Genomic DNA, 12,419 nt, shown 5'->3' on the forward strand with positions numbered 1-12,419 from the left:
AACTTTGAAACTTTCAATGTGTGTGTGCTAATTTTAATCTCCTTTCATAGGATTTGGCAATGTGAGAGGAAGAAGGTAGCGAGAATAAGAATGTTTTAACTCTAGGGTTTTTGGTCTCTTTCTAGCTAGCTCTTCAATATTGGTATTCAACTTACAAATTTTGTGAAAAATGGGGCTTATATAGAGAGGCTAAAGATTGGTACTGTAGAGAAGTTTGTAATTGATATCTCCAGTTTTGGCAAGTTCGCTTAAAGGTCAAGCCATAGTAAGGTGGAATTCTTCCCAATTGATTTTCAAATCCTTGACAAGAGTCAATTTTGCGGGTGCAAGAATCCAATTGTCTCAACCAAAAAATTTTGTAATAACTTCAATTTTCAGAATTTGAACATCAACCAAATTAAAAATACACACACACACATATATATATATATATAATGTATTTGAATGTTAATTATAATAAAATTTTGACACAATAAAACCTACAATACTTAAATCAAATCTCATGTTCACAAATATATTATTATGTTTGATCCTGACTCGTTTGATGATTAAAATCAAGCTTGGATTGTTTGCTAAATAAAAGAATATAAAATATTTTCCCAAGCTGAGTTTAAGTCACTCATAAATAACTTTTATCAATTATAGATCAAAAGATGATAGAAGATACATTAGACCCCACACAACCATGTGTTGTGAATTTCCAATTTCAATTATTAGAACTCGTTAATAAAGTGAGATGCACTTTTATGATTACAAAGTTTATTGGAAAATCATTAAAGAGAAATGATCAAGATACTTCTCCCTTACTGTTTCAGGCTTATAAGCATTTTATGAACTTCATTATGTGATTGAAAATCTTACTCTTAGTTGATTATATATAGTACTGGAATATGAATATCATTGGATAATAAAATGATATGCAAAACATTTATTGAGTTTAAGCTTGGTGGAAGAAACTCCATAGATGGAAAAGAGTATATTATTAACTCAAAGATAAGAAACTTTCATTCTCGCCGACACTTACATACAACTATTACATAGTGAGTACCAAACTTGTTATTCTCTGAGCTTTGGAGGACTTTATTCCTTAAAAACACAAACAACTACTTCAATTTGATTACAGTAAGCTTAATCCCTCCTCCTCTGTGAACTCTCTGATGAGCTAAACACACCTATCTCATCCCTATTATTCTTCAACTGAAAAGCATCATTCTCATCAATGTCAAATGCGTTAGCTATCACATCTAGTGGCAATGCCTGGAGGACTGATCGGTGTCCAGCAAGTTGGTTAGTGATGGCGTTGTCGTTGGTCTTGAATGAGACCCACTCAAATCCCTCATTCTTTGCCCTCTTAAGAACAGCATAGTTTTGTGGCACAACCAAAGCCTGACCCTCCCGAAGTTCCCCATCATATACATTGTCTCCATTGTCGTCTACGACCTGAACCTTAGCATTGCCCCTAAGCCCATATATCACGCTGTTGCTGTTCAAGTTGTAGTATGGTCCCACAAGTGCATTCTGCACAAAATTTTCCATAAATTAATATGCTTTCATGGAACAATACATGCATGCATATCAAATATTATTGTAACTATTGAATCATCAAAATAATAATTATTATCATTTAATACAACCAAAAAGTTGTAGTTAAACTGACACTTTCTAGTAATATTAAAGGAAATGTTCATGAATCAAATTCTCCATTTTTTATTTTAACTATTGAATTTTACCAAAACAATTTATTTAATACCAATTTTATAAATGAAATAAATAAATGGTGAAAGAGAGATATAATTAAATTGTTTCGGTGTCTCTCTTAAATCTTATAATTACCTTGTGGAGGAATCCTCTGACAACACTAAGCTGGAGGCGCTCTAGGATGGGGAAGACATAGCTGTTAAGGGTGGTGACACGACCGGCACGTGGGTTGTAAAAGTCAGCAAGTTGTGGGTCAACAGCGTTGTGCTTGAGCCTTTGTGTACAGAAGGTTTCCTCAATGCCATTCACTCTTCTTCCTTCTTGTTGTCTGTCTTCTCGTTCTTCGTCATCTTCCCTTCCTGGGGCTATCAGCTGAAGATCATCCTGTACATTCACGATATTGCCCCTCTGATCTTCTCTTCGGGATTGTATTTTATCGACCAAATCCTCTCTAATATTTAAAGACTCAACCAAACTCCTCCTGTCAAATCCACCAAAGACATTGTTGCCATTGTTATCTTGCTCGCCCCTGCGGCTTTGACCCCGGCTCCTCTGGCTCCTCTGCTCACTTTGTTCTTGTGGGTTCCCAGCAAGGTAGAAGTCCTAAAATCATAAATTAATTAATACAAATACAAATACAAATACAAATACTTTTTTTTTTTTTTTTTTTTTTTTTTTTTTAAAAAAAAAAAAAAAAAAAGTGAAAATCCTCAAGCAAATAACATACATATGATATGTCAATTCCTTATTATTTCAGTATATCAATTTTTTATCTATTTCAGTATTAGTATTCTCTTCATTTAAAATAGTCCATTTTTCATGGTATATATTAAATATTACTCCAGTGTTTATTTAAATATTGGGATATTCTCAATTTGATTAAAAAAAAAAAAATTCTTAATAGTGAAATAGACTCTCTCCATTTTAGTTTTCATTGTTTTCCTTTTATCTCAAAGAACAAGAAAAGAAGAGTAATTTATATTGGTGTTGATTAAATGATGGGGCGATCAACTTAGCAATGCTTGTTACGGACCCTAGGGTTCTGATCGAGCTGGTTCTCCTCATTCAAGGTGTCGTAGAATCCGACCAAAACAAGCTGGTTTTCACCGTCATTATAAATCCATTGAGCCACTCCTCCTGGCACAGCAAGGATATCACCCTCCCTGATTGGTCGAAGCTTCTGGTGGCTGTCTTCGATTCTTTGTTGTGTTCTACGGTTTCCAAACTGCAACGGCGATTGGTATGTGTTGGGACAACCTGGGAGAACAGCCCCTTGAATACCCTTACCTGTATTCACAATAACAAAAATGAATTGATATGATCTAAATTACTAACCGAGTGTATGTACTATTTGTGCATTAAGGAATGTGCACTAAACATTTCTCTTCTCTTCTTTTTTGAGAGATTTTTTACATTGTGATTACTAGGGCATAACTTATTGATATATATAATATTCGGGAAAACAAGCATATGTACATGCCTTGGACAACATAGAAGAGGCGATGTGCATTGGAATATGAAGGCAATAATAGGCCTCTACGTTGGATAGTGTGGCGGAGTAGAGCCACTCCGGCACACTGGAATTGATCATCATTCTGATCCCAATACTCAGTGTAGCCAGCCTCGGACTCAATGCTCTCAGAGGGTTCTTGGGCATCTAAGTTGTCAAGGCGGCACTCAGTCTGAAACCGGTGCTGCTGAGGGAGCCGGGTTCGCTGTGTGACTTGGTCTATCTGAGCAAAGCAGACATGGAGAACGAGAAAGCAAATGCTAAGAGAGATCAAATAGGAGTAAGCCATAATGGAACTCAACAACGTATCTAGAGAGGGCTTTTAACTCTGTTATGGTGAAGATGGGGGTTCCGGTAAGGTGGTATTTATAGGGGGAACAAGTGCATTAGCTTTTGGCACGCGAAGAATGGTTTTGTTTTATGTTGTGCAATGTGCATGTCTTTTTATCTTTTGCATGGCTGCAAATCCCTATTTTCCTAACACGTAATATATTCCGCTAAGGTATGTGGCACTGGTAGTCATTATCTGAGAAGAACAAAGTTTGGTACGCTTGTGCTTGGAAGAGTGAATTGATGCATACGAGGGTGCGTCATCATGAATGAAGGGTAAGAAGGATGGGTTGGTAGGCATAGATCAGATTGTCCTGAAAAATGTTTGTATGCTTGCATGGCTGCAAGACTTTGCGTTGTTGACACATCATAGTTTGTTTTTGTTATGGTAGGTGGCAACGGTGTCGTGAGAATATTCCATCTGTAATATCTAAATGTAGTCTATTGAAAACAGATACAAGGCCATTGTTTTGGTTTGGTAGATTAAACATCTTAATGAGATGATGATATCTTTCTTTCTTTCTTTTTTTGAGAATATTTATTTCTTTCTGTTAATTCTTCTGGTTTCTCTTAAGAAATGGCTTTTTTTGTTATTTACTGGTTATGCTCTTTTTCTGTTTTTATTTCATAGTGATTGATTCTTACACGTAAGAGTGGAAATCAAATATGAGAGAATATTTGAAATTAAAGAGAATTGCGTGAATGGCATGAAGATCAAGATCCCGTCCTCTACTAGTAGATAACAATAAGCCTCTTAATGAAGAGTTACAACTCTTTTAAAAATTCATATTATTTGAGTTGTGTTTATTTCACACTTTGTGTATAGTCACCAAGTCCAAAAATGGGGAATGCTAGATTTGCTTCATAATGAGCCAATCCGCCATAACGACGTGTCCAGGGCATAGAAGAATAATAAGAAAAGAAAGAAAAAAATATATGTATAAAAGAGAAAGCATGTAGCCATTAGTTATTATCCATGCATCCAAGATGATTGGTAAAAGTAATGGCAAAATCAGTCAAGGACTATTACAGTTGCAACAACAAATTCCAGCCATATGCTACAGGTTTGGGCTGTATTATAGTAGAGGGCTAGCTTGTCGAAGAAGCATTATTGCATGCAATGCAAGCACAAGCACACCTATCAAAGAAGCACCAAATTCATGTGGTCTCATTTTGTCAAAACTCTACCTTGTCCTTCTCCAATGGGAACGAAACACTTTACCCATTAGGAAAGTGACACATGCTTATTTCCACCACTATTAAAGAATGAAAGACTCAAGGAAGAAAGAGGAGAATGAATAAAAAGCTCTCTCTCTCTCTCTCTCTCTCTCCCTCTTCCCACATCTTCTTTCTCTCTTATCTTCATTGTTTCTTCTCTCTTTCTTCATTGTAACATAATAGCACATTGTAACTATTTTCAGAAAATATGAAATATTCAACTAGCTTGTGCATGTGGTTTTCTTCCTCTCCAAATATAGAGGGTTTCCACATTAAAAAAAAAAAAAAATGTGTATATCTTTCTTGCAACTTTAGTTTCATCTTCTTCTTGTTCTTAATAGTAGAGAAGTGCTATTTTAAATCTCTGATAAGATGGTGCTTAAATGTACTCATGTTAAATCTTTGACGTAGTCACAATTATGCAATGAACTTGTGACTTGAAATCACGATTTCATGCAAGACGTGATTTTAGTAAAAAATTATGGGAAAAAAATTGGCAAATGCCCTTTTTGAGCAAAAATTGTAGCGTTTTGCCCCATTTCCCAAACTAATTAGGAAAATTCCCCTCTTTTGTAACTCAATTTGAGATAAATCGAGTTAAAAAAAAAAAAAAAAAATTCTGGAGCCCTATAGTGGCGTTTTGTAACTCGATCTCCATGAACTCGAGTTATAGGCAATTTTTTATATTTTTTTTACTTATAACTTGAGTTCATGGAGGTCGAGTTACAAAACGCCACTATAAGTCCTTAAAAACACTACTATAGGGCATAACTCGATTTATCTCAAATCGAGTTTCAAAAGAGATGCATTTTCCTAATTAGTTTGGAAAAATAGGCAAAACGCTACATAATTTGCGCGCAAAGGGCATTTGCCCATTTTCTCCAAAAATTATGCTTGTTTTAACTTTGCCTATGTGCAACAATGTGTGCACATTGGTTATTACCTTTCTTAGAGAGAGTGCAACTCTTTATAGAGGGTTGTAATGATTTACTACAATGAAAAGTTATCACTATTTTTCTAGAAGTAATAGTAGGAGGTTGGGTAAGTATGGAGCCAAGGCTCTAATTTAGGGGGGGCGTAGTAGAAAAAGGAAATCATTATGAAATCTTAGCATCTATTTAATATAAATAAACTATCAATAGAGATAAAGACATAACTATTAATTATACTATGGGTCCGTTTGAATACCGCTTATTTTACTGAAAATACTGTAGTAAAATAATTTTTAAATATGTGAATAGTGCCGTGGGACCCATTTTTAATGAAAATTTTGTTAAAAAAAGAGGTTTGTGGGTACCATAAACAGTGCATAGGACCTACTAGAACTCAGTTAATCTACTTCTAAAAAATAAAAAATGCAAACACACAATATCCAAACGGATACTATATATCCATTTTGTATCATTTGTCACTAAAACAAATTCAATTTTTATAGACATATAACAATAATAATAAATAAATAAAATCATCCATTGACATAATCCTCACATCCAAACTTAAAAAGTAGTTCTTATGTATCAAACAATAGTGGCCCCACTTGGCCCCATATGGATTGTTGGTTGAAGATGCAAAGTATCTTTCTCAAGGTTTTGATTAATTACTTTACTCTCATACAAAGAGCGAAGGCAACTATGTTGCTCATAGTTTTGCTAAATATGATATTAGTATTCCAGACTTGTTAATGTGGATGAATGATGTTCCACCATAGTTTTATTATGTATTGCAAGCTGATGCGGCCATTTTAAGTTAATAAAACTATTCAATTTTTTTAGGACATATGTGAATCATGTTAGGAATATATGTCAATATAGAATTAGCTAATCTTTTGACAAAACACACTTTACTTGTAATTAGGTAAATCTAGGATATATTTAATACTGTAAGGAATAAGAGTTCAAGTCCAAGTGTTAAAACCATGCAAGTATGTCCAAGAAAAAAGTGAAGAAATGCTAGATTTTAAAACTCAACAGATAGCATCTATCAAGGTTTAAAAGACAGCTTTTGCCCGATACTCGACAGCTGCTTGATAGATACCCTATCTATTGAGATTTAAGAAAATCAGATTTTCAGTTCTGATTTCACTCTAATCCATGTATATATGTTTGGGTTTTCTTTTCTTACAACTCTAAACATATATAAGGATTATTTTAAGGGCCGTCATAGTTGATGCAAGTGAGTGCAACTTGATGCAAAAGTTTTTCACAAGCATATTGTGATCGGAGACAATTTGTCCTAGTTCATCTTTCTCTTCAAGAAACTACTGCGTTTGTACACCATAGGGTTTTGTAACAAAGGAACTTCATGATCTTCATCGTGTTGCTGAACTGAAGAACTTTGCAGCCAAAATCCTTCTCAAGTTGGTGGTTAGTCACGTACTTGGATTCGTGCATCAATTGGTTAGTCACGTACTGAGAGCTGTGCATTGAAAGGAGAAATTGTCACTACAGAATAAATCCAATTGTGTATTGGGGTAAGGGTTCAACTGTAGGTTGGTATAAGGTGCTAAGAATCCTTTACTTGTAACCGCTTGTTGTGATAATAGTGAATTCTTGGGAGTGGTAACCTTAAAATCATCCAATGCGGTTTTGACCTTGGAGATTTTCCCCATTTGTAAACAAATCACCATGTTAACTTTATTTTTTGCTGCATATTAACTTAGTTGGTGATTTGTTTGTGCTGCCACGCGTATTGCATGTTAATCGAATTAATTAATTAACTTGGCTAATTAATTGGTTAATTCATCACAAGGGGTTAATATATTATTGGCCTATCAAGATTCCTTCTCAATATATATATATATATATATTGGCCCCTCCTCAATTCACAATTATTGAAAAAAACATAACAATTTTTTATTGCTTTACTTATCAAACCCTTATCAAAATTGTAATTTTGGACCCCTTTTGATGCACTAACTTTATTTATATCTTTTATTGTAGAGCAAATATCTTTCAATGTGCTAATAGACACTCATGACTCATTGCACATTGCACATGGGTAATTACACACACACACACATAGAGAGAGAGATAGAGAGAGAGAGAGAGAGAGAGAGAGAGAGAGAGAGAGAGAGAGAGAGAGAGAGAGAGAGAGAGAGAGAGAGAGAGAGAGAGAGAGATCTATAAAGCTCTCTACCCCTCTCTCTTCTTTGTTTCAGATAGTAAAAGGAAATTATGAGATCGAGTTAGAGTGTTTTGACTCTTTCTCTTTTCTCTTTTCTCATTGCTTAGATGTGTGACAGCGCAAAAGTGCCTCTCAAAAAAGAGATTTTTGGGTGCTTTGAAAGACACCTCTCTTTTTGGGTAAGTGATATAGAGTCGCTACTTATTTTTTTAAAAAATAAATAAGAAAAAAAAAACTAAATACAAAATACGTGACTGAATTGTTCCATTCTCAATGATTGAATAAAAAAGAATACATGTTTGATAAATTGAATATTACATGGCTTTGGGTCTTACTTACAAACTACCAAATAATTACATGGCTTTTTGTCCTAATTAAAATCTACCTAAAAAAAAAACCAAAGATAAAGCCTAGGTCTACCTATCTAAAGACACTAAATTCGGAGGTAAGGTTATAGAATTGGAAGGTGTTAGGCATCCATTCCGCCCAGACAGAGTTTGGTCTTCTAGACTCTTATGACTAATGTACCCCTTTATGCATGACATGAATGATGTGTTGCACACATGAACAAAACTAAATCACATAAGTTTATTTATAAATGCATCCTCTTCTTTATTAAAAATTCAGATCTGTGTTGTAGTAAAAAATATTGAATTTGGTTTAGAAAAATTATATATGTTTTTGTATGTGTAAGAAAATAGCTTTTGGAGAGAAAAATTCAAATCTGTGTTTATTAAATAAAACAAAGTCTTTTGATTTGAAATATATATATATATATATATCAGATCTGTTTTTTGAGAACTAAAAAAATTGGTTTTTTGGTGAAAGAAAAATCAAATCTATCTTATGATAAAAAAAAAATCACATTTGTATATTGAAAAAAAAAATCAGATCTATTTTTATATGTGCAAAGAAAAATAAGAAAAAGATTTTTTGAGAAGAGGACTATATTCATGAAATAAATCTATGCCACATGCACTAAATGAAACAAACACAACTATTCATGATCCCTTTTTTATCAAACTAAACACATATTTATTCATACATCACAAAGTTATAAGAAATAAAAGAAGAAGTAAAGAAAAGCTACCTCTTGCATGGACGTACTCTTTTTTTTCTCAAGAGAATATTTTAGGGTTCAAAGAACTTTATGCAATTGTCTTTCAAACCTAAAAATCCTTGCTTACAAAAAAAGAAATTCTTAAGCCTAAAGCCTCCAGAATCTCTTTAACGTAAGAGAGAGAATATCAGAAAGGGGAGTCAGAAATATGAGAAATTTAGGAGCGTGAAAAAGGTGCTGAATTTTGAGATGCAGTCTCTATTTATAGAGGCTAGGAGACTCGAAAAAATAGCTTAGATGATTAGAATACAAACAGGGACACGTCCTTCTGCAAAAAAGTCGAAAATAATGTGTTTTAATGTCACCCGAAAACTGTCAGGCCAAAACCCTAATTTGTGCCATTCGGCACTTTGAAAGTGTCGTTCGGCACTCCAAAAGTGCCGAATGGCACCTTTGGATGTCAATCGCGCTTTTGTGTTCATGTGCATTTTGGACTCATTTTTAGGTTTTTTTGAGCTGGGACTTGCACTTAGACGTGTTTTTTTAATCTGTATTCTAAAATTTTAACACTTTTCTAGATAATTTATGTCATTTTAGCAACAATTATCTTGCTAATAAATACTCTAAAATAAATATTGATAAAATCTAGATTATCCACAATTTTATTGTTATCCAACTATCTCATTTATTCCCATGCAAGCAATCCTATTTTAGACACTAACTATCAACCAATCACAAAATTATTTAATTAATTTTAATTGTTTAACCAATCAGAATTAATTTAAATTAATCATGAATGGTCAACTCTACCTAGACACAATGCATGCTGACCATGCAAACTTGATCATGCAATATCTTTCAATCTGATGATCCGATTTGGAAACTAGGCATACCGTCACAACTGTTAGAAATTAATTCATGTAATGAACAAATTAATGCATGTAATGAAACCATGATTTTTGGGTACATGGATAGTCATTCTAATCATTCTCCTTGATTAAATCATAAGTGCAAATACAAGTGTCTACAGAATGCCCCTCATTAACAGAGCTTGGAAAGTGAATGTCAATGTAAAACAAAGACACTGATTTTAGCAGCCATGATTTAATTGAAGTTGAATTTTCAAAAATTACCTAGCCCCCGAACCTAAAACTTTGGAACACAGAACTAGTGCTTTACCTTTTTAAAATCACCCAGTGGGATTTTTTCCGTATAGGTTTTTCCAAGTCGTAAACAAATTACCATGTCAATTTATTTTCCATTGCATACTTTAGATAATTGATGATATGTTTATGCTACCATGCGCTTTGCATGTTAATTTGATTAATTAATAAACTTAGTTAATTAATCAATTAATATATCACAAAGGGTCAATACATTCTTGGCCTATCACATTACATTGTAGGGTGGGTTTGTTGTTTCATTGTTTCCCATAGCTAGGAAATTACACCTCCTAACTTGTAATGTAGTGAACATTGCGTTGGTGAGTTGGTGAGTTTGCCACTAGATACCCGAATCTCATAAAGACCGATGATCCATGGTTACTGATAAGGAGAAAAATTACCCTCGTCTTAAAAAAGGAAAAGCTAGCTTCGTCCATCAAGCTGGCCCCGTCCATCAAGTCCTTCAAGCCAACTTCGTCATTCAGACAAATGATGACGACACGTACTAAATGAATCCTCCATTAATGACAAGCGTGGCGTTTAATACACCAAACAGGCAAAAGCGTAACCGAATGACCAACGGGCAGAAAACCATTGATGATGATAAACGTCTCTACATTCAATGATATTAAGACTCTCATTGATCAAAGAAGACGTTACGCATTTATTACGCTCATTAATGATAAAGAGTAACAGACGAAGAAATGGTAACAAATGAGCTGTACACACCAGACATGAATTTTGGAACATATTAGCTGTGGAACATAAATGCAGGAATTCATTGCCCATTAACGCAGCAAACAACTATAAAAGGAGAAAGTACCAGAAACCTAAGGTAGGACCAATTACACACAAATACTCTACAAAAAATCACTCTTTAGTCTATACTCTGTTGAATCCTTCTCCCTTATTGACTTAAGCATCGGAGGCAGTTTGGCTAATGCCACATCGGTGTGTTACTCTTCCACCCATTTCATTTTATAGGTTTTTCCTCCAATAGAGACAACCCCAATCACCGATTCGTCCATCCGTTACGACGAGGAGCTCAACTACTAATTTTTTGCATCATCAATTTGACGCCGTCTATAGGGACGCTAATCATTCGAGTCATCTTTCCCAGTGAAAAAAGAGTTCCTCGAAGTACAAGATGGAAACAGAAACTGTACAATAACTAGAAGCTGTGCAACAACAAAAAATACAGCCCCTCCTAGCTAATGTGGAAGAGCTGACTCACCAGAATGAAGAATTACGAAAGACAATGGAATCCTAAAATGCCAAATGCCAACAAACAAGTGAAAACCGAAATGAAGAAGAATCAAACTCTCAAGCCAACAAGCGAGACAGGACCTCAGGAGAAGATTCCACCAAGATGGAGAATGAGCTTTGCAACATGAGGAAGGAGATGGACGAAATTAAAAGTGCTATGAAGGACAGAGGCAGAGAGAATCTGGATGGGATGATTTGAAGGACGGATTCACCATTCACTACTGAAGTACTAAACCGTCCCCTTCTACTAAAATTTCGTTTCTCACAATTGAAGTAGTATGATGGTGCCAAGGATCCATTGGATCACATTGAATTATTCAAGACACTGATGCTCTTGCAAATGACCCCAGATGAGATGATATGCAAGGCATTCCCAACAACACTAAAGGGAGCAGTTAGGGTATGGTTCAGCAAGATACCCTCAAGAACTATTGCAAATTTTGAACAACTCAGCACGGGTTTTGTTGATCATTTCATTGGGCGCAAAGACACAATAAGCTAACCAATCATCTTCTCAACATTCAACAGGCAGAAGGAGAATCACTAAGACAGTACGTGACCCAATTCAATAAGGAGCTACTGTAGGTAGATAAACTGAAGATCAAGTCATCCTAACGACTTTCTAAGCAGGGTTGTTACCCAAAGATTTCTTCTTCTTAATCACCAAGAGTCCACTAAAAAAAGTAGCAGAACTACTCCAAAAAGCTCAAAAGTATATGAATGCAGAAGGTGCAATAGTCGCGAAGGAAGAGAGACGAGAGGAACTTATAAAATTGCACTCACCCATGAGGCATGGAGTATAAAAAGAACTTTTCCTTTGAAAACCCATTTTTAGCATTAAGCATGTTTGCATTTTTGTACTCTTGCTAGAATTTCTATCATTCACAAATAAGGCATAAAAATAAGTTTACTCAAAAAAATACATACATATATGTGTGTGTGTGTGTGTGTGTGTATACATATATCTTTCATGATGTATTTCCTTCTTCATTTCCTCCCCTCACCATGATCCACAAATGAAGGAGGAAAACCTAAAGACGCACAAGCGTGG

The 12,419-nt window shown here is 34.7% G+C and overlaps 1 protein-coding gene across 1 annotated transcript; it reads right to left on the minus strand.

The window, feature by feature from the left end:
* Positions 1-1,048: 1,048 nt before the first annotated feature.
* LOC111991600 (11S globulin seed storage protein Ana o 2.0101) lies at positions 1,049-3,497 on the minus strand. The gene is made up of 4 exons (XM_024023385.2): positions 3,179-3,497; positions 2,732-2,985; positions 1,834-2,301; positions 1,049-1,518 (listed from the first exon to the last, which is right to left on the minus strand). The coding sequence occupies exons 1-4, from the start codon at positions 3,495-3,497 to the stop codon at positions 1,129-1,131; spliced, it is 1,431 nt and encodes a 476-aa protein (XP_023879153.1). The 3' UTR covers positions 1,049-1,128.
* Between the last annotated feature and the right edge of the window lie 8,922 nt (positions 3,498-12,419).

Source organism: Quercus suber, unplaced genomic scaffold (assembly GCF_002906115.3).
Source record: "Quercus suber isolate HL8 unplaced genomic scaffold, Cork oak 2.0 scaffold_61, whole genome shotgun sequence".
In the NCBI taxonomy this organism is placed as follows: Eukaryota; Viridiplantae; Streptophyta; class Magnoliopsida; order Fagales; family Fagaceae; genus Quercus; species Quercus suber.

Excerpts from the sequence above, each read along its gene's own strand:
- LOC111991600 (XM_024023385.2), bottom strand. The coding sequence starts at position 3,497 with ATGGCTTACTCCTATTTGATCTCTCTTAGCATTTGCTTTCTCGTTCTC. Across the intron at positions 2,986-3,178 it reads CCTCTTCTATGTTGTCCAAG|GTAAGGGTATTCAAGGGGCT; the intron begins GCATGTACATAT and ends TTGTGAATACAG. Across the intron at positions 2,302-2,731 it reads AGCTCGATCAGAACCCTAGG|GACTTCTACCTTGCTGGGAA; the intron begins GTCCGTAACAAG and ends TTATGATTTTAG.